At 44.5% G+C, this 22,095-nt stretch overlaps 1 protein-coding gene across 1 annotated transcript in view; it reads right to left on the bottom strand.

Moving 5' to 3' along the window:
• Positions 1-21,573, bottom strand: part of LOC311204222 (nischarin-like) — a gene marked incomplete at both ends in the record, with an annotated part of 72,970 nt that extends 51,397 nt beyond the window's left edge. The window contains 15 exon segments of the mRNA XM_084280676.1: positions 5,048-5,201; positions 6,997-7,171; positions 7,574-8,757; positions 8,759-8,903; positions 10,135-10,190; positions 11,033-11,154; positions 14,491-14,599; positions 15,400-15,513; positions 15,917-16,045; positions 16,246-16,431; positions 16,832-16,900; positions 17,474-17,626; positions 18,168-18,263; positions 19,771-19,866; positions 21,424-21,573. Coding sequence (XP_084136802.1) covers positions 5,048-5,201; positions 6,997-7,171; positions 7,574-8,757; positions 8,759-8,903; positions 10,135-10,190; positions 11,033-11,154; positions 14,491-14,599; positions 15,400-15,513; positions 15,917-16,045; positions 16,246-16,431; positions 16,832-16,900; positions 17,474-17,626; positions 18,168-18,263; positions 19,771-19,866; positions 21,424-21,573 — 2,938 coding nt within the window.
• Positions 21,574-22,095: the final 522 nt, after the last annotated feature.

Raw genomic sequence — 22,095 nt, 5'->3', positions numbered from 1 at the left:
GAAACTTGGGGTTTTGAGTTGCTGTTAAAAGCTACACAAATTCTTTTAATTAAATAATTATTTTGCTGATAGTATCCAATCTGATGTATGGCTGAAAGTTTAGCTGCTATTCAGGGTTGAAGCCATTTTGTCCTTAGTGTTAACCTAGTTTTCATAACTTTTTCACTGTGGTAGAGTTAGCTCAATGAGAGGAGAATATCTGTGACAAGTAGACAGTATTCCAGATTACAGATCAAATCTGATTAGCTCAGAGTAATTACTTTGAAATATTTTTTGGGTTTTATCCATTTGGAACAGGTTTTCCTTTGATTTAGACTTATTATTCATAAATAGAAAAAAGATGGGTTTACTTGAAACAGGCTTTGCTTAAGACTAAAATCTAAACTGGAAGATCTAATAATTTATTGGAAGTGCTCACTGCACTTCCTTTGTCAGTGATTGGCAGCATCGCTTTTTTTCCACCCTACCCCCATTATTTGAAAATTAATTTCATTAAATATTGTGTGCATTCCTTTCATTTACAATGACATAAAAAATTGACTTATGTTTTCAGAATTTATCTTAAATTTTAAATGTTTCTGAGACTTCAGTACTTGATTCAGTTGGCCACCGACACCCTTCTCTTGCCATTTGAGATGCCCCAGAACATCTCACATCCTATACAGTGATTGATTCAGAACTTAGGAGTAGAAGCCAGGTAGAAGCATCACCTAACAATTTTCTTTTTAAATATATGTTAAGCATTTAATGCAATATTAAACAAAAAGAAAACCTGCTAATTTCTCAGAATAACTTGGCTTTCACAAAAGGAAAGGAATAGCGGTGATAGATCGATTCGACAAGGAATGAGGGCTCTACTTCCACTAAAAATTAACAAGAACTAAGGAACATTTTTCTGTGCTTGCAGAGTTGAAATTTTTCAGTTTTGGGAAAAAATCTCTGGGTTTACTGTCATTTATGTGAAACTTAACAAACAAAAGTGTTCAAATCACTATTGAAATTTCTTGGGTTTAGCCAATTGAAATTCTAAGTTTAAATCAAATTTATATAAAAGTTAACCAAAAATATATAAATGACCCCAAGAAAGGCTAAAAAGAGCTTCACAACTATGAAAACTTTCTTTAGTAAGTTTATCTTCCAGAACTACTTTAATAAATTTCTGTCCTCCTGACATATCATCTTTGGAAGAAATAAAAAAGAAATAAAAAAGAAGAAATTCAAACAAGCTTTCCCATAATGCAAAGTCCTCTAGGAAACGATATTGATGAAATTTACAGGTTTATTACTTTTTTGTTTTCTTTACCTGAAAATACTGATAATGGAAATAAGATTTGCCTTGTGAAACTATGTGAGATTTTCCTGTAATTCTACTTTTTGAGACAGTGTTGTGTTATTCATACACAATTAGTAAAGAATAGTTGATGTTTCACTATTTCCTGCTGGTGTAAATTTTCATATGCCTGATGGTGTCATTAAGATGTCAGTTTTCATCTGTTGAGTGTTTGCACAGTATCCACCTACCATTTGGTAACATATGAGCAGACTTCAGGGTTTTTACAGAGCTTTAGTGAGATTAAATAGAGTTCAGTTACAAGAGATTCCCTCGTTTGGAACAGTAAAACAGGTCATAGTACAACTACACTGTCTAGACACTGTGCATAAACTTTGCATAAATGTAAGTTAAGCTGCCAGCAGTGATTGTCATAATGTAGCTGTAAATACCATCAGATGCATTCTCAGTCTATTTATATATTTATTTATTTATTTTAAATAAGCAACGTGCACTGTTTTCAAAGCAGAGCCCTTAACATTTAGGTGTAAAGAATTCAAATAACTGGGTGAGCTAAGTATATTCTGAAAATATGTTTGACAATAATGGCTTGTAACAGCTTGGTTTTCTCACTTCTTACTTATAAGGGAATTATAGAAGTTATTTGTTATCAAGGTGTTATTTTAACACTACTGTTATTGAAGCTGAATAGAAGTTCTATAAACTGCTTGCAATTGGCTAGTTTTGCAGCCGTAATAAATATAAGATCGAAAAAGGTTCTTTTTAAAGACAGGATCTTTACTAAATTGGTAAGTAGGAATTCTAAGTCTTAGCGTGCTGTTTGGGATGTTGATAAATTGTAACTTAAAATCACAGTAACAAAGCCTCAGGTACATTTGGAAAGCTTTATGTACCAAAACAAACAATCAGAAAAGACCTAAAGTCAAACTCATCAATCAGAGCGGTGATGGTCTAGCGGAGGTGGTTTACGTAAAAGTCATGGTCAGAGAGGGGATGTCGAATCGCCTCAAAGCAAAGTCCTTACAAAGTCAAGTCATGTTTGAGCAGTTCTGGAACCCATTCTGATAAACATCTGAGGGCCCAGTGAAGGGGAACACAGGCACAGAGATACAATGCATATTCTATATACAGACACGTATACATATACATGTACAGACTGATTTGCACTGGAAGGTCCACGGGTATATTGCAGAATTTGGACCAGCAGTGGCATAAAATCCTGAGATAAACTCTGACAGCATTTTAAGTCCTTGCAAACGTTCTCTTCACTAACAAACACAAACCAAGCACCAGAAACAAAAAATTCAGATGCAGTTCTGAATTTGACCTTTCCTGTCCATGTAACAGTTTTTGAAAACTATCTTTGTATCATTCTTATCAAGGAGCTGATAAGAATTTCATCTTCAATTCCAGTTAAAAGCAATTTTGCTCTCCATTTAAGTCATTTGGATGAACAAAGGCTGCAGCTTTGGACTCCTAAAACGTGAACTTTTGGACTGCTAAGCTCAGTGGGAAAGATATAATATTCCTTTGAACACAATATTAACTGTTTTCCTTTTTCCTCAATAATTTAATGAAGTTCTTGTATCTGGCATAATGTAGCCAGTATTTTAAGCAGTCTTTGTGCACAAAGGGCAGTGGCACTATCACAGCACAGAGCAGGAATGCTTTGCAGGATGTTTCCAGATAGTGGAAAACGGTTCCAATGCTCCTAAGGAGAATGCTATGTTAAAGAGTGAATCAAAAAGATGTAAACATGCTTCTCTTCTTCACATGATTCTCACTAGCATTTCCATGCAGGAGCAAACATCCCTGTGGTGAATATTTACTTATCTTCCTTTTCCATATGAAATATTTGTCTGCCCTTGGCCTTGCCTTCATCTTGGGGCAGGATTTTGTTCAGCAAAACAAAAAAGATAAGATAATATTCATCTCTTCTTGGCAACAGCAGCAAAGCTAGCCAAAAAATGCATTCATCTTTGTCCACATGGCAGTAGCAAGAACAAAGCATATTTATGGTTTTTTCCTATGTATGATAATAAGCCTCAGATAAAAAATGTATTTCTTTGTCCCTGAATCTAGCAATGGCAAGGACAAAAATTACACAAACCCCAGTGTTGCTTGCAGTAGGCAGCAATGAAGGAAATGTTTTCACTAATTTGAAAATAAAATAATGAGCAAGACCTTATTTGATGTTTTGGTTAGAAGACCACATAGTATTTAGGGGTTTATTAACCATATAATTCCGCTAATATCCAATATTCAACTCAGGCCTCAATATTATATAAATGACTTTGAACTTCATGCCTCCAATTTATAAGATAAAATATACAACCAACCGTGAGACCTCCAAAAAGTTAACTCAAATTATATTGGAGTCAAGATTTCTTTACTGTTTCATAATCTGTCTTTGCCATGTTGCTTCTGATTGTGGCCACCGACTTGACCTGCTGTCACTCAGACAGTCTTCAGACTGTCTGGGGGTGTTTTTTATCATTTTAATCACAGGGCATTATCGAAAATATTTGAGTGTAGATGAAAATGAAATGTTTTGTGGATTGTATCAGCTGACCATATTGTAATTGTAAGAGGTTCTAGGAAATTTTAGTTTTTCCTAAAATATCATAGTTTTTCAGATAGTAATGTTTATTTTAATTGTACTTGTAATTCTTTCTTCATCAGTGGAAAGACTTCAAGACAAAATCACCATGCACCCACAGTTACGGATTTTTTTGTTTTTACAGGATTGTAAAACAGCCTCGGGTCAGCTTTCAGAACTTTGAACCACAACATTCCTATCCAAAAGGTTGTCCCACCTTAGGGGTGGCTTTCCTTACCATGACAAAGCACTAAACCAGGAACAAATTCACATCTCTAATGAACAAGAGGCCAGGCACAGAGAGCTGAAACAAAGCATCATCAAGCCCAGATTCATTTTCCCAACAAACTCCCTAGCAAACCTCTTTAAACCCAACACAAATGGCATCGTGGCCGGGAAGATTTTATCTCCAGCCCATTCATAACAAATCAAACCAGACTCCACAATGTCCTGGGAGCAACCCAGGAAAGAGGCCCACAGTGCACAGAAAAAACCCCACAGCCACGAAGTCAGAAGGACGTTATGCAATTAAAAGATTTATAAAGACACCAGGGTGTGCGAGATGTTTCAAGCAAGTTTCCCTGGGCTGCCACTCAGGACCCAGCGACCTGGATTATACAGACTCCCCGTGACCGGCTGTCACACCACTTCCCCTACAGCCAGCAGCATGTCCAGCGCCTGCAAAGCTGTGAAGATGTAGCCTGTTGCTGTTGCCTCCCTACGGATACGGTATTACTGGGCTCATCTGCACACACCTGGGTAAGAAAGACAGCCAGCTGTACACTGTAACCCCTTGAGTAACGTGGCATCTTAGATTGTAGAAAGATATTTTCATTGTCAGGCTCGGCCTGAGCTGTGGGTTGGGTGAGACACTGCATTGGGTAGCAACAGTTTCATAGAAGAGCCTCCCTACCCTCAGGCAGATCAACACTTCCTCCCAGTTTAGTGTCATCTGCAAACTGACTGAGGGAGCATCCAATCCCTTCATCCAGGTCATTGACTGGGCCTGAAGCCCTGGGCATCACACATGTGCTCCATGACAGCTCCTAAGATGACCCTCTCCAAGGTCTTCCCCGGGACTGAGGTCAGACTGAAGACAAACCCAGAGGCGGGGATCAGGTTGGTAACCCTAGTAAGGGATTAACCAGCTCTCTTACCTGACTGATGCTCATCAGCATGAACAAATGAATCATCCAACAGAAAGGGAATAGCTTTTGCTGAGAGAAGCACACAGGCCATCACTTCCATACTGGGAGTCTTGTACAGCAGAACTGAGGACCACATGAGCTGTCTCAACTCTTCATTTTCCACCTAAGACAGAAAGCAGATTCTGCAAGTTACTTGCACACTTTGATAATCCAGGCAGCTTTATCATCATAGGCTACTAGAGAAACAGTTAAATGCAGCACAGCTTTGAGGTGCACACAATGGAACTCCACTGTCTGTGTAAAACCATATTTTCCTGTCATGGTCAAGTTCTTCCTCATTTTCTGCCCAAAACTACAAGTAGGAGCTAGCACACAGTAAAGACTTGGCACAAAAGACACTGCAGACAAAATTGATCAGTGAGCAGTGCCAACAAGTCTGCTGAGCCTTCAGATGCTACTGAGGGGCTGGATTTAATGACCTTAAGAGACCTTAAGAAACAGCAACAGCACCTCTTGCTGTTACAGCTGCTGTCCAGGGAGGCATCTGCCCAGCTTGATGAGTTTACTGTGAATCCTCAAGTGAGTCACCTTTCTTTATCAGCATCCCTTGATGTCAAAAGAGAAGCACAGCTTACCATTTGTGCTCACTGAAGATTTGGAAGTGAGGGATGTGAACAGAGTGTCTCTCTCAAGTTGCTTTTCAATTGAGATTTGTACTCAGAGCACAATGATTTATCAAAGTGCCACACTCTGAGCTTAGGGTATTATTTGTATTTTTAAATTTGGTGTTCCCCACACAGACTGTACATCAAGTTAGGTTTACCTCCTCCTGTTTCTAGAGTTCCTACAGCCAAGTACATACTCGTACATCTGTACTGCACAAAGGCGCCACCTACTGATTTAGTGAGATCCCATCACAAAGTAATTCCACTCCAGTCATTTTCACAGCATCACAGGGGCTGGAAGGGATCCCCAGAGCCCATGGGGTCCAACCCCCTGCCAAAGCAGCTGCCCAGCTCATATTGCACAGGACGGCGTCCAGACAGGGCTGGAATCTCTCCAGAGATGGAGACTCCACACCCCTGGGCAGCCTGTCCCAGGGCTCCCTCACCCTCACTGGGGAAAAGTTCTTCCCCATGTTGCTGTGGAACTTCCTGTGCTCCAACTTGCAGCCATTGCCCCTTGTCCTGTTCCCACAGACACTGAAAAGGGGCTGCCCATTTCCCCCTGCATCCCATTCTTCAGCTATTGATAAACATTCATAAGGTCCCCCCTTAGTCTTCTCTTCTCCAGGCTGAACTGCCCCAGCTCACTCAGCCTTTCCTCACAGGGGAGATGCTCCAGGCCCTTCATCATCTCCATAGCCTCCTCTGGACTCTCTCCAGGAGATCCCTGGCTTATTTTATCCCAGGGAGCCCAGAACTGGACACAGTACTCCAGGTGGGGCCTGACCAGGGCAGAGCAGAGGTGGAGGATCCCCTCCTGTGACCTGCTGGCCACACTCCTCTTGATGCCCCCCAGGATCCCATTGTCTCTCTCAGCCCCCAGGGCACACTGCTGGCTCATGGCCACCCTGTCACCCACCAGGACCCCCAGGTCCTTCTCCGCAGAGCTCCTCTCCAGCAGGTCACCCCCAGCCTGTACTGATACAATTTTATTTCATTTTGACCCTTGAAAGGGGAAAAAAAAGGAAGTGGAGTTATCATTCCTGCCAGACACACACTAATGTCCTTCCTGTTCTGCCTCGAGGAGCCTGAGAGGTGCCCGGCGGGATCCCCGTCGCTGCAGCGAGGAACCCAGCACGCAGTCACACAAACCAGTTTGTGATAGAAACCCTTCCAGGTTTGGCAGAGCCTGACCCTTGGGTTTAAGCCCTTTGGGACAGCCCTTTGAAAAACACTGTCTAGCCCTGAGAGGCCACAAGGCATCTTTTTATACACCTGGGCTGGGGGTAGTACCTCTGCTACGCTGCCATGGAAAAACTCCAGCAGGGCATTTCCTTTCAGCCCAGCCACGTGCTGCAGAGACACAGAAACAGGAAGGTGAACAGCAATCTGGTTATCTTCTGTCATCTTCTGCGTGAGAAATTCAGATGGATAGAAAGATGACAGCATCAGATGAGGCTTGCAAAAGCTGGAAGAGATCCAGAAAACACACAAAATTTAAGGAACTACACAGCCCTTCCCCTACAAAAATTAATACTTTCATTCAGAAATCAGGAATGGGCAGCTTCTACTCTGAATAGTTTGCTCTAAATGGTTTCTCTTGAGCATATCTATCAATCTGGCATGACCTCAGCCTGGGAGCATGGGAAAGGCAGGTCTCCTTCCATAAGAAAACACATGTTGCAACTATAAACCAAACCAGAAACAAAACAGGTAGACAGCTACGGCCCAGGATAACCCTCCACACACACCACAGGCCAACAGAATGATGAAGCACGTTGCCAACACTGCAGGCCCAAACCCATTCCCAGTGACAGCTGAAAACTCACCAGCAAGGCCACACTGGCTTCAGCAGAGCTTCTGTGGGAACTGTTCCCTTGCTGACTGACCATGCCTGTCTGCCTCCACCATGGGGTTCCGTACAGCGTCTGCTTTGCCTGAAGCTTTGACAACAATAATAGTCTTAACATCCTGCAGGAGCCTCTGCAAAAGACTGTAGATTCTGAGGAAGTGGAATTTCTCATGAGGTAGAACAAACACTGCTTTAACACATCTGTATCCAACAAGCAACTCCAGCACGTGGCCATCCAGAAAGGAACCCTTCTGCTGGATGGAGCCATGAGTCGGATGCAGCACCAGTGATGCTAACGGCATCCTAGTCAGCTTAAATACACTTCTCCACTCTTCTGTGCCTCCCCATTTACCTGGCAGCAAACTGAAATCCACCTTTACTAGGTACAAATGCTGGAGTGTTAGAAATATCCAACAGGGATGGACCACACAGGGACCCTGGGCAGAAGCCTTAGACACTGAAGAATAAAGTGCAGGACACAAAACGGGTTTTGACCAGTCCTTGTTACTACCAGCTGACTCTGCTTGGTGCAGGAGTTCCTGGACACAGGTTTTCTTCCCATAAACAAGGTATGTTGGGAAACAACCTTTTATTTCCACATCATCTGTTGAAATGCAATTCAATTCCCTAAGCTGGCAGAGAAACTCTGGGAGCTTTGCTGGTCCACAGTACAACAGGGAGCTTGCTAACACTGACGGGTACTGTTGAGAGCAACGCATGTGTAAACAGGAATAAAAGTCTTGCAGGTTCTGGGGGTCTGAAACAACAAACAAGCAGTTGTCACCATTTGTCAGCTTCAGGGTTAAACAGATTTGTGGCAGGAGAAAGCCAAGTTCCAGAAGATCAGTATATGGAAAAGACAGCACCAGCTTCAAGGCAGAAGGGATGTGCTGGCAATTTCCTCTCAATTCCTGACAAGGCATCTCAAACACAGCTGGCAGATCTTCAGTCAAAACCAAACAGGAAGCAAACTGCTTGAGGCCTTTATGAGTGTGAATAGAAACACTCCAGAGAATTTTGACTATTGCAACACTCTCCACTGCTCCCTGGTCAGAGGGCCGAGGATCTGAAGTAGTGCTGAACTCAGAAGTCTCATCTCCTTCGTGAAGCCCCATTTCAAAAGAGCCATCTTCTTTGTCTGTGGTCTTGGTGTCACCCAGAGGGCTCCCTTTCTCCTCTGTAAAGCAGGGAGGGGGGGGGGAATCTCTGCACAGTCTGCACTATCAAGGCAGAAAGGTGCTGGGTAAAATCTTGGTTTGTGGCAGTGTGTGACACACAATTAAAAGGCAAGATGACAGTGTTACAGGGGTCAGGCACTGCACGCTGTTCTTCCTCTGAAGGATCCAAACTGCAAAAGAGATAACAAGGCAAAGTACGAGCCTGAGTTTCAAAACAGTCACAGCTACCTACAGCTCATGGTGCTGCTGCTCTGAACTTTGAGGTATAATCTTGTTACTGCAGTTACATCAGCCTAATTTCATAAAACGTCTTAAACAGTCAAGAATGCATAGGTTGCAGTTGTATTCATTTCTGTATTTCTTTTATCCATTTACAGCATTTAGTTGATAGAAATATTCCTAATTCAAATTATTCCTTTGTCCTGCCACTGATTTTTCAAGATGCTTTCAGATCATCTCGTGTCCATACATTGTTTTGTCTTTACATATTAACTACTTAATTTGTTAGATCAAAAATAGCATGGCCAGTAGGTCTGGGGAGGTGATTGTGCCCCTGTACTGGGCGCTGGTGAGGCTGCACCTCGAGTGCTGGGTCCAGTTCTGGGCTCCTCACCATGAGAAGGACATTGAGGTCCTGGAGTGAGTGCAGAGAAGGGTAACCAGGCTGGGGAAGGGGCTAGAGGGCAAATCCTCTGAGGAGCAGCTGAGGGAGCAGGGGGTGTTCAGCCTGGAGAAGAGGAGGCTGAGGGGAGACCTTCTCCCCACCTCCACTGCCCAGCCAGGAGGGTGAAGAGAGGTGGGCGATGGTCTCTTCAGCCAGGGGACAGGAGATGGGACAAGGGGCAATGAGCTCAAGCTGCCCCAGGGCAGGGTCACTGCAGATGGGAGGGAAAAGTTCTTCCTTGAAAGAGTTATGGTGCTGTGGCACAGGCTGTCCAGGGAGGGGCTGAGTCACCTTCCCTGGATGGGTTTAAAAAAAAGGGTAGATGAGGTGCTCAGGGATCTGGTTTAGCTTGGGACAGGAACAGTTGGACTTAATGATCTTAAAGGTCTTTTCCAACCTTGTGATTCTGTGATCTTCATACTCTGCACAGCCACTGGTTGAGAGGCTGCGAGTGTGCAATTTATCAGAAGTAAAAATAAAGTGTTCAGCTCATCTTCCATTTCCCAAACCCAACAGGCACTTTGCAAATCACTGGCTTGAAGCCACTGACTTTATTCCAGGGTTCAAAGGTTACAAAGACTTTATACTCTTACCACTGATTTCGGTTGAAAACAACTAGAGGCAGCGTGCAACCAGACACACTGGTTTGCCTTAAAGCCGGGTCTGAAATGCACCATCCACTATTGGGACTCAAAAAGCTGATGGGGGTTAAGCCAGAGCTCAGGAGTCTCACTTACCACATCTGAGGATCACTTCCATGTGCTTTACAGGAATCCAACAGAGAGGCAGGTGCCTACGGAACAAAGAACCATCAGGCAGTGGCAGCTGCCGCCAGATTTCAGCAGAAGTGAAAAGCAAAGTCAACGTTGGCTCCTGCTTTTTAAGGCCAGCAGCTCCCTGCTGAGTCCTGACTGCTGTACCCGTGGGCAGCTGAACAGCTGACCTGTGAGGATGCTGACACACCAGGTTTTTAGTTCAGGCTGGGCACTCTGAGGCAGCCAGGAACGCAGTGAGAACAGATGTGGCCTGTAGGCCTTTCAGCACACTACAGACTTCAGCAGCAGCGCACAGCCAGGCGAAAAGGCAAAGGCCCTGGAGAAAGCCCAGCCACGCTGGCAGCAGAGGCAGAGTCCCTCAGGGCTGGCTGTCTCATGCCCTGAAGCCAGGCATATGAAGGGCATTTCCTATATCAAAAATGACATCACAACGCAGAAGTTAAACAGCTGGAGTTTGAAGGAGACCAATTAGGCCAACACCTATTGCCAGAGAGAAGGTTCTTCCACTCTCTGAGGAAGAGACCTGTCTTCCAAAAAGTGCTGAACTGCTCAGTTCAGAGAGCAGTTCAGCATCTCAGAGCACACTGAATGAGACGCTAATGCCAGGTAAACATCTCAGTCCTGACAGCGACAATTCTCTGGTGAATTCAGATCATGCACTCACTGTACAAGGTGGACCAAACCCACCACTCAAATTTGGGGCTACCTCCTTCCTCAATTATAACAGCTCAGAGAATGAAAATACCTTTGCTGTGGATTACTATAACAACATAAGTTTAATATCAGAAATTAGCTTGCAAAAAAACCAAACACTACCACATTAAAACTGCCATAAAATAAACACAAGTGTAGCAATTATCTGATTTTTACATCCAGAGTCTGGTATTTCAAAATATCTCTGGGGAACTGTATAGTCTGTAGGAGTCAAACTACTGGATTGCAAAAGACTGCTGGCTAGGACTGTTTCTTCACAAATTATTTCTAGAAGAAATACAAAGACCTTTTAAAATTGCTGAAGTAAAACCAAAATGAATGTCTAATAGTGTCTGTCAAACAACTAGAATTAAGATTGTATCATCAAAATGTGACCATCAGTCATTAAAGCTGCGGGGTCTCTTCACAGAACAGCCAGGACAGAACAAAACCAGGCACAATTTTAATATCCTTAAGTGCACTGAAAGGTGCACTGAAGACTGCTAAAGCTCATTTTTTAAGCTAACCACCAATTTAAATCTCAACATCTTGTGTGAGAATCCTCCATGTAATTTAGTTTTAACACAACTGGTCCATTTCCTTGAAACTTGCCCTGAGTGTTACCAAAGCATTGCCAGGCTGGCAAAGCCATAGCAGAGCAGTCTGTGAGCTTCACAGCATTCACTCCCATTTTTGCAGGCACCAAGCAAACAAGCAGAAGATCTGTAAAACCTTTACCCTGGCGCAGGAGGTCCTGTCCCTCAAATGCCACTCAAGGAAATGATCTTCCCTCGATCAGAACCTTTCTGAAGGATCCCAGCCTGACTCGTCATTACAAACTGATCAGGAATGCAGTATACTGAAATATTCTCAGGGACATTGGGCTTTTTGCCTGTTTGATATTCACAGCCTGGCAGGAATGCAACCCAGCACTCCAGTTCTCAGCATCAGCACAGAGCCAGCCCGCTCACGCGTGTACAACGTACGTGCAAATAAACAACAGAATCCCAATCACAGAATCCCAGCCTGGGCTGGGCTGGAAGGGACCCCAAGGATCACAGAGCTCCAACCCCCCTGCCACAGGCAGGGACACCAACCTCCAGGCCTGGAGCTACACAAGGTTGCCCAGGGCCCCAGCCAACCTGGCCTTGAACACCCCCAGGGATGGGGCACCCACCCCCTCTCTGGGCAGCCCCTTCCAGCCCCTCACCACTCTCTCTGGAAAGAACTTCCCCCCAATATCTGTCCTAAACCTTCCTTCCTTTAGCTTCAATCCATCCCCCTTGTCCTGCCATTGCCTGCCCTTTCAAAAAGCTGATTCCCTCCTGTTCCTCTGCTCCCTTCAGGGACTGGGAGGCTGCAATGAGGTCCCCCCACAGCCTTCTCTTCTCCAGGCTGAACCAGCCCAGCTCCCTCAGCCTCTCTCCGTAGGGGAGCTGCTCCAGCCCTCTGATCATCTCCGTGGCTCCTCTGACCCCTCTCCACCAGTCCCACATCTTTCTTGTCCTGGGGCCCCAGCTCTGGGCACAGGACTCCAGCTGGGGCCTCCCCAGGGCAGAGCAGAGAGGGACAATCCCCTCCCTGTCCCTGCTGCCAACCCTTTTCTGATGGGAGACCAGGATACCATTGGCCTTCCAAGCTGCAGGAGCCACTGCTGGCTCATGCTGACAATGCATGTGAGCTGCTTCCTCGGGCATAAGAACTCCTGCCTGTATCGTTCTGGATTGATGGCAAAGTTTAGTAGATGACACCAAACCATCTCTCAGGCAGAGGAAGCACAAGAGAGATTTACTGCTTGAACAAAGCAACCGTGTTAGCCAGAAGGAAACTCAAATTGACAAGAAAACCAGAACAGGGCAGCATTATTTCTGGATTTCTCTTCTCTATATATGTTTAATCTTTGCCATAAGCCATTTGGAAGCGATGTTTAAGTTGAATAAAATGCTAGTGAAACAGATGGTGTCTAGAGAAACTGCAGAGAAAACAATTCACAGAAATAGTGCATCAGAAAATGAATTCCATTATTCCTGATTTCAGGTCTAACAATGAAATAAATTGCCCAGCATAGTTCCATTTTTTAAAAAATAGACTTCTCAAAATCAGTATTTTGAAAACAACCCTTGATAGCTAGGTATGTAGCAAAGAATTCATTTCTGTTGTTAAAGCTGAGGAATGTCCTAATCCTGTCCTACTCCTTGCTATCCCACTATATATTAATATATTTATAAATATCCCACTATATATTTATATCCCAGTTTTATATTTATTTTTATAAATATAAAAGCCCTTCCTCAAGACTCTACTACAGGAATCTTATGGAAAAGGACCACAGTCAGTAACCCCAGTCTTACACCAGTTTTCCTATAAAATTCCCAAGTAGTTCAGAAAGATCTTGGTATTTTTTCCAAGATTCATGTGCTCCTTAAACATTTGCAATAAGGGAAAAAGATGCTTGACCAATAAGTAACACCTAAACAGTCACAGCCACTGCTAGCATGCATCTTTACAGCTAGCCCTGCATAAAACCCCAGGCTGCCCTATAGCCAAGCTGTCTCACTCCTGCAACTTCAATGCTTGATGCTTTAAAGCCAGCGTTGGCTTAATTTGGGAGAACCTGGCATTTCACCTGCAGGTGAAAAGTTATCCAGAAGGGCTCCAAAGGCAAATCAAGCACATAAATAGCAACTAAACCTGCATCTAAATTGCTTCTCCTTTAATTTAAACGCCGTCACTTCATTTTTACTGAGTGATCTAAGACCTCTACTGATTCTGCAGAAATGCCAGGAACAGACTCTTTCCAAAGACCTCTTCCCCCACCCACCAATTCACTGGTAAGAGTAAGCTGTTTCACCCCAAATTATGGAGACTGTCATCACTTTTCTAAATGGTTACAAAGTCGTCCCCAACCAGATACACCCTACTGCATTTTAAGCTTTCATTCAGGCAAAAGCAAAAGCATCTTTATCTCTTCTCAGACACACATGAATTTCCCAGTCAGTCAGTCCCACGGGCCCCTGCAGAAGATGCAGGACACGCCACTGTTCTACGTTCTAATGCAGTGGGTACCCTTGGTTGAAGCATCCAGTGAAATGGGATTTTCAGGTAAGGTCAGCAGGTGCTGTGGAACACAACAGTGTGCTGAAATCACAGGCTCAGTCTGAACCCAAACTCCAGAACTGCCTCTTACTCATCTCCTTTTCCGACCTCCATTCTGGCCTGACAGAAACACAGCCCTTGCCAACAGCAGTAATGGAACAGATGCTCCAGCTCCCCTTGTGCAGACCAACAAGCAGAGAAGCAGCTTTAGAACGTGCCTACAGATGCCACAGTTCCCTTGAAGGCATGTATCTAGACTAGCAAGAGAGATACAGTCCTCTGCTGCTGCTTTCTGCAGTAAAAGCAGCCCCGTGCCCCAACTTCTGTTCGAGTTAATTAACACCACAGTGAACATCAGGTCAGCTTTGCCAGGTCACATGTCACTTGCACTACGCCAAAGCTGCCGGGTCTGTCTGCTCTGACTTGATAAGCCCCATATCCCTACACAGAACATCCAGGTACATCAGTGCAGCCCAGAGACGCAGAACCCAGAGGCTCAGCCCAGCAGCACGATACATACATGATTACCTTGGCTGGAGCTGACAGGACGAGGCAGAGAGGGAGAGGAAGGACGAACAGGAACAGAAGAACAGTTTGGTTTGGAGCTGGCAGCGGTGAGCCTGGAGTCCTCACTGATCTAATAAAGAAAGTAGGCAATAATTAAAGAAAAATCCTAAACACACGGGACACATCAGAACCTGAACTGCACTAAGTCTACAAAGATTTCCCAGTTGGAGTAAAAAGAACGTTAGTACCAAATGTGTTGGGTTTCTGAGGGGTGGCACACGGTGGTGCTCACATCCTCTCAAGTTCCCATTTCCCACTAAGCAGAACTCCACTAAGAATTCGGTTAGAGAAGTCATTCTGATCACTGATCCCTGCACTGACAAAACCAGCAGCAAGTTTCACAAACCACGACAACAGGATTCTTAGGCTGCAGGGGCATCACAGCTCCTGATAATACAACTTATTTCCACAACAAGATTAACCCACTGCACAGCAGACAGGAGAACAGGACAATTCAGACTTCTGATCCTTTCCCATTGCTCAATACTCGCAAGAAGAAAGTCTGGGAAAATCATTTCAGTCCTCTGCAACACAAGCAGTGATCTCACACCTCAGCACTCTTTGTATAAGATGGAAAATACGGCTGTGGAGGTCAGCTGCATATTTATTGTGTGTACCATTAGGCCATTTTCTCTTTTCCTCCCACTTCCTCTAGCCCAAGCCAGCAGAAAAAGGAACATCCTGAAATTGCATTGAAATCTAAATAGGAGAAAGAGGTGATGTTCAAACCTCACACTGCAGTAAAGCACAAACACTGCACTCACTTCCATGACAAGTGAGTTTAAGGAATTCTGCTCAAAGCCAATCTGGAGAGGACTCACAGGCTTCTTTTGTACCCAGCACGTTCTGCTCTCACAGCACCCAACTCACCTTTTTATCAGAGCTGCTCAGTTTGTGTTTCACCTCCTTGGCTTTCTGAATGGCTTTCAGCACTTCCACTGTGTCTGGTTCCTTTTCTGTGGTGATAGTGTTATCCAGACAGACCTAAAAATGTTAAAAACATCCAGAAATACAGAAAACAAGGCAGCTCTGTAACTTATTGTTACTTATGTCATAAATAAATAGTTTGATGCAGATGCTGTGCATGTCTGTAACCCTGTAAACAAGGTAATGACCACGTCAGACCTCATGACTTGAATGCAAACTCAGAAGGGCTTGGGAAGCTCCACACCCCACTGGCACAGGCACCTTCCAACAGGAACACCCTGTTACCCAGTGAAAGCAGGGCAAGCTCTCCCTTAGATCTGAGGAGCACGCCCAGCAGCGTATACATGGTTCCATTCCCTACAGATGTACTCCAACCCCCACTAAAAACTCCTCAGGCTTGTAGAGCATTCACACAACTTTCCTTACCAGGCTTTAGAAAGAAAAAGCTGTTCTTACATACCTCTGAAGCCCTGTCCCCAAACTGAGCCAGTACTTTGGTCCCATAGTCAGGGAAGATGCTCAGTGGGTTGCTGGATAACACCACCTTTGCTAAGCACGGGAGGTTTCCTATATTTTTTACTTCATCAATCTGAAAGTTTTTCAGTAAAAGGATGAATACACATATTGGCTAAATGAGAACACCACCACAGTCTAAGCATTTCTTGACTAAATTACATACAAACAGTAACCAGGAAAAAAAATTCTCTCCAGCCACTTTATTTGCACTTTCACCCTCTAACAGAAATCACTTGTGTTCTAAAGCAATCTGACACTAAAATCAGTAGTCACCTGTTCGATTTTGTTGTTGCTCAGATCCAAGTTGACTAAAGAGTACAGCTTGTTAAGACCACACAGCCTTTCCAGCTGATTTCCTGCTAGATTCAGAGTTTTGATGTTTCCCAGTCTTGTGTGAACACCTTCCAGCGATGTCAGCTTCTTGTAGGATAAGTCCAGGTGAACAAGGTTGTAAAGATGCTACGAGAGCACAGAAAATCCAGATCACACACCAATTTGCTAAAATTAAACAATATCAAAGGCTTGTCCATTTGCTCATGCTGGATGCTGCCCAGCTGACAAACACAACATGAACTTGCTCATTACACAGGATTAAGCCTGCAGGAAAGGGAACTTCCTCGACTCTATTTTTCCCAAGCCATTGACACAGCCAGCAACGACTGAATTTAGTCAAGAACTACATGTTGCATGTCAGTGTTGGCAAGTAAGAAATGCACCCTTACGAGGGCTTGATGCTAGGAAGCTATTTGGGCTTAAACTCTTCTCTGCAAGATGAGTGGCAAAATCCTTTAGCAAAAGGATTCTGTCTTGGAAGGTCCTGGGCAGCCTGGCAAACATCACCTTCAAAAGCATCCCTTACCTGTAAGTTTTCTACCAGAGACACCCCATTGTGACTCAGGTCCAGGAACTCAATCTTGGGAATTAATTTCTAGAAGGGAAAAGGTGCACATGTTAAATGCGTTTTAGCTTAGAAACCTGGCTGTACTTCCTTCACCAACCAACTAACAACTAACAGGCAAAGGGCAGGAACTCTCCAAGGCACAGACCCTCTTCTCAGCTTTCAGCAGTAAAAAGCGTTCTGCACCCATTCTAGTGCAGCCAGAGTGCAGACACCTGCTCGTGAGAGAACCAGATTACTCTGATGAGCACGGTCACGTTTGCATTTGAAACCTGGGTTCTCACTGATGACAAGCAAGTTGCCCCCAGTTTAGCCCCACTAACTACAGATCAAACTCATTAAGAGGCCTTTCCAGCTCATCAAACAGGCCTGTCTGTATTACACAGAACCCTGGATAAAGATTACAGAAGCAAAAACCAGAGTAAGTTGAGCAGTGCATTGATCTCCACAGCATTACCTTGTGGAGCTCAAGCACGGACAGTGCAAGGGGAAATCTTTCAGAAGAGAGATACATGAAGAAATTGCAAAATCCCTGCTGAGTCATGTGCCACAGAAGACCAGCCATCCTTTCCCCCCACACACAAATGAAGAAAGATTTCTTACCACTGAATCATCAATTTGAGAGATGCTGTTGTGACTCATATCCAAGGTTGTTAATGTTCTCCAAGTTGGGATAACTGCTGTCACTGGACAGCTTGAAGTTGCATCCTCTGGCTCCCACTGATCAAACTCAGAGGCCTCTGGCACCAGGATTTCCTGTTAAAGACAAGCACCCTAAAAATATGGTACCTGCATCTTCGGTGAAAGCCCATTGTTTCACAAGCAATCCAAATGACCTTATGAAAGAAAGATCCCTAAGCCTTATCATCACCCAGATTAAAGGTCTTAAAGCAGGAGCTGAGTGTGTCAGAATTATTTTAGATCCACAGGGAGGGAGTCCCAAACACTGGCAGCCAACCCAGGCTGGAGAATGGGAAGGAAGAGAGGGACTGTGAAAGGTACGCTCCTCACAGCCTTGCCAAATCACAGCCCAGAGAAGAAGCCACACGCATTCAGCTCTCGAGGAGTAACAGAAGCACATTCCAATCAAAGCATCAGAAACATCCCTGTGAAGGGACACATCTCATCACTTCAAGTCTGTTCTGAGAGGCCAGCAAACCCTTTCTGCTTCCCAGCTTTAAGAGCAGAACCTGCAACAGGCAGGACAGAAAAGGACCAGGGCTCCAAATGGGGATTCCCCCACCACAGGCGCAATTCTCGCACACGCTTCGAACACCCATCAGAAACTCCCTCTCACCTTCATCGATGTTGCTGAAAACCGAACACTCATTGTGGCCAGAGCATGTTTGGATGAGGTCAGCCCTTTGAGAAGCTTCCCCCCACAATGACTGATCTATTGGAAAAACATGACAGTCAGAAATGGCAGAACAAACACGGGACACAGCAGAGGCAACTGAAAGCTTCAAGGACGGATTCCCTCCCGGTCCGGAAAGTAGTTACAGCACTGCCTTCAAATCTGGGACTATCAGGTCAGACAGCCCAACATTTGGTAAAGCTACAGCAAGAAATTAGGGGCACAACTACAGAAAAACTAATTCCCAAATATTTCTTTGCACAAAACATCTTCTCTAGGCACTTTCTACCCTCCCTGGGCATTCCCCCAGGTTCAACCGCCCAGGCAGTTGAACAGGGCGCAGTGTTTGACTGTCACCAACCGCAGAGGTGGGTACCTCAAGCTGTGCAGATCGACCTGCAAACACAGTTACTGCTGTATCCCACCTTCTTTACTGCAAAGAATAAACAACAACTGTCCGGGGAAGGGAAGATGCCCAGCTCAGCAGTTCACACACACCAATGAGCTCATTACACAGACTAAGTTTGACATTATAAAAGTCTTTTCTGCAGTTCAATGTGACCCAACCTCTGTCTAGCAAATGGGTCCTTCTCTGGGCACACTGTGCAACAACAACCAGTTCCCAGAGAACTCCTTCTGCCCAAGGAAGCACCTCTCCAGATCACCACTGTTTGGTTTTGGGCAGCAGTTACGACGAGATGAAAATGCAGGTCTGCTGCCAGCCCATCCAGCACTTTTCAGGAACCCACAGGCACAAAAGTCTTCAAAACAAAACCCTTTTTTATTCTCCCCACACTAAACAAAGCTACTCCTGAAATTATCCATGCTAGACACACTCCCAACACCAGCCCACTGAAGTTTCCTTCCCACTCTAAGATGTCAGCAAGTCCCTGACTTGGGGACTGCACTGCAGCTCTGAACCAGCACAGCCTCTCCTATCAGTGAGACAGCAGGCATGTCCAACAAAAGGTCCTGAACCCAACAGAAGGGAGCACAGGGTAAGGGCTGTGTGACACAACCAGGCATTCCCACTCTGGAAAGATCTGAAAGGGATGAAAGAGGTTTTGAACACTCCCAGTGGAAGCCCTGTGATCCACACTGAGAGCAGAGCAACGAAAAAATGCCACAAATTCTCAAGCCAGAAGCGCTGCACTCAAGTGAACCTTCTCAAGCAAATTCACATCACTTCAGAAATCCCTGCTGCTTCCCAAACAAGAAGTACTTTGTAATAAGAGCTCCCATTAGCACCCATCTGTTGGAGCTTCACAGGGACAGAAAGCCACCCTGGGGTAGCTTCTGCATACACTGGAAATGACACACATCCTTTGGGAAGACATGCACAAGCTCTTCTGAATATTTACATCTGGCATCCGTATTGCCAAGTCCTGAGAAAAACCCCACACTGTTTCCCAAATAAAACACTCCTCCTGAACACTGCATGCCCCAACCCCAGCACCAAAGCAAAGCAATTACCAAGCCTGAGAGACATGCACCAGACCTGGCATTTACAGAGCCCCTCAAATTACAGGCAGTAGCTCAGTTGTACCTCTGTTTGATGAAGAGATTTGAAAATTGACAGGTCAAACGGCAACAGATGCTCCTGAATGGTACTGGTTCCAAAAGGTCCCCCTGTTCCAGTGACCTGGTCATCAACAAGGAAGAACAGTCAGTGTACACAACCCAACCTGTGCTCACTTCAGACAGCTGTGCACGGGCAAGAGCACAAGTACAGCAGCTGGGACAGCCACAGCTCCAACCCCTTTGTCAAACACGGGATGATACAGGAAACTCGCAGATTAACTCTTCAGCAGAAAAAACCCAAACCATCAGTTACACTCCAGCTAAGTGCTCTGAACTTGAGGCACTGAACTTAAGCTGCCACCTGGTGCTTGTATTTTGTAGCACATGGGGCACTCAAATCCCACAGACAAGACTGAGCAAGGCTTCATCCACAGCTGATCAAGCCAGAGTGGCACTCACTAAAACCAGCTTCCCTGAAACACCTGGATCCTCCAGGACAGAACTGTCTTCAATTCCAGCCCAGGGGATGAAGTCCGAGGCACTGACAAGATGGGTTTGAAGAAAGCATTAGACCATCTCATAAAAAGGCATCTAGTTTTCCCACGTGCCCATAGCATTCTGGCCAGAGCACATGGCACCAGTGCAAAAGGCAGGTGGTTGCAGTTCTGGTTGCTGTGAATAAAATTTTGGGAGAAATCTCTTAAGGTTTGGGGTTTTTTTTTGGTCTTACGTATATCTTATAAACTCTGAAGGCTCCCACTCACAAGCTTTCAGAAGGGCCAGAAACTCTCAAGTATTTTTCTAAATAATATGCTCTATATAATATTTTTCTAAATCATATGTTCTTCTCCAGCCAGAGAATCCTCTGAACAACAGGTTCTACACACAGAGGATGGCAAAGGCAACTGAAGATCCACAGGAATAACAGTAGAGCTGCGGTTTTGCTTTCTAAACTTCCCAAGCCCTCCAGTGCACCTTCCCCAAACCACTACTTCATTTCATCTTTGAACATACCACACAGTTACAAGGAAATTCTTCATGTAATAAAAGGGCTGAAAAGACACTGACCTGTAGCAAGCAGTGTTAAAAAAGCTACTCAGCAAAAGTCTTTGTAATTCACTGATTTGGTAGAAGAACAAAATATCAAACTGGTTCCAGACAAAAAATTATCTGAGGCCATTTTACATTTGTTCTGTAATGGCATTTGTCCTAGAAATTCTGGGCCATTCATCTCTAAAACTGATGGTTTTGTTAGTTTGGTTTGGGGGTTTTTTAAACTTTCCAATACAGTTAAAGGTGAGAAAGGGGACAGGACTTACACACACATGCATGTATGCATCTCTATACACTGGCCTAGCCATAGTGTTGTCAAAGAATGCAAGGTTGAAATGAATATTTCCTGCTTCCCCATGCCTATTAGCACCCAGTAAGGCTCTGTCACAGAAACCCTAGAGGGCACCGCTGAAGAGATGACATCACATGGCAGAATCAACATCTTTCTTAGAGAACTATGTTGAAGGTTGGTAGAATAAGCACCTGTTTAACACCCAGCTCTAAATGCTTACAGGTGTTTACTGCCAGTAAAGATCTTGTGCATTCAAACCTGGCTCCAGAAGCATGCCAAGAATCCCATCACTCTGGCAGAAACACCGCCAGTACTTGTGCAAACATGGCTCACCTTGAAATACTGGAGTCGACAAGTGAAATCTAGAATATGACCTAGATCAGTTTTGGCATCTCCATTAGCACACGTAGGCTCCCCCTGCAGCAACTGTAGAGTGACAGCATATGGCTGCAAGGGTCTGATGTTGAAGACTTCTCCAGCCATTCAGAGCTGCTCTCCTGAAAAACACAGGATGATGGTATCGAACACAACGCTGCCCCAGTTACCAAAGAGCAAATGGTACCTGCAAAACCTAATGTCAGGGATTTCATCTCTGTCATTTATATTCTAAGCTCATGATTAAGGCACCAAGACAATGTCTTTTCTGCTTCTAAACTAGAAGCACTGAATTCAGATAAATTTTCTTTAACACCAGAATAACCCAAGTGTTCAAACAGGCACTCTCTGCATTCAAGCCTTAAGCTCCCAACGCAACTAATGGCAAATTTCCCTCTTAACAGGGCTGGAACCAGACAAAGTTCATTTATATAACATACAAATTGCTAAACTTTGAGATATCCCTAAGTTCAATAGCAGCTCAGACTTATTCTAACCAGAAAAAGCAGCACCTACCATCTAACAGATAGACCTGACATCCTTTGCTAAGCTGCTGATGTGCAAAGCTGCAGCATCTTCTTGGACAGTCTGAGGACTTCCACCACACTACCACCAGAGCAAGCTCCCAGG

Source organism: Gallinula chloropus, assembly GCF_964237585.1.
Source record: "Gallinula chloropus genome assembly, contig: HAP1_SCAFFOLD_40, whole genome shotgun sequence".
NCBI classification, from domain to species: Eukaryota; Metazoa; Chordata; class Aves; order Gruiformes; family Rallidae; genus Gallinula; species Gallinula chloropus.
The sequence above is the reverse complement of the archived record's forward strand: the minus strand, read 5'-3'. Positions and strand labels throughout refer to the sequence as shown.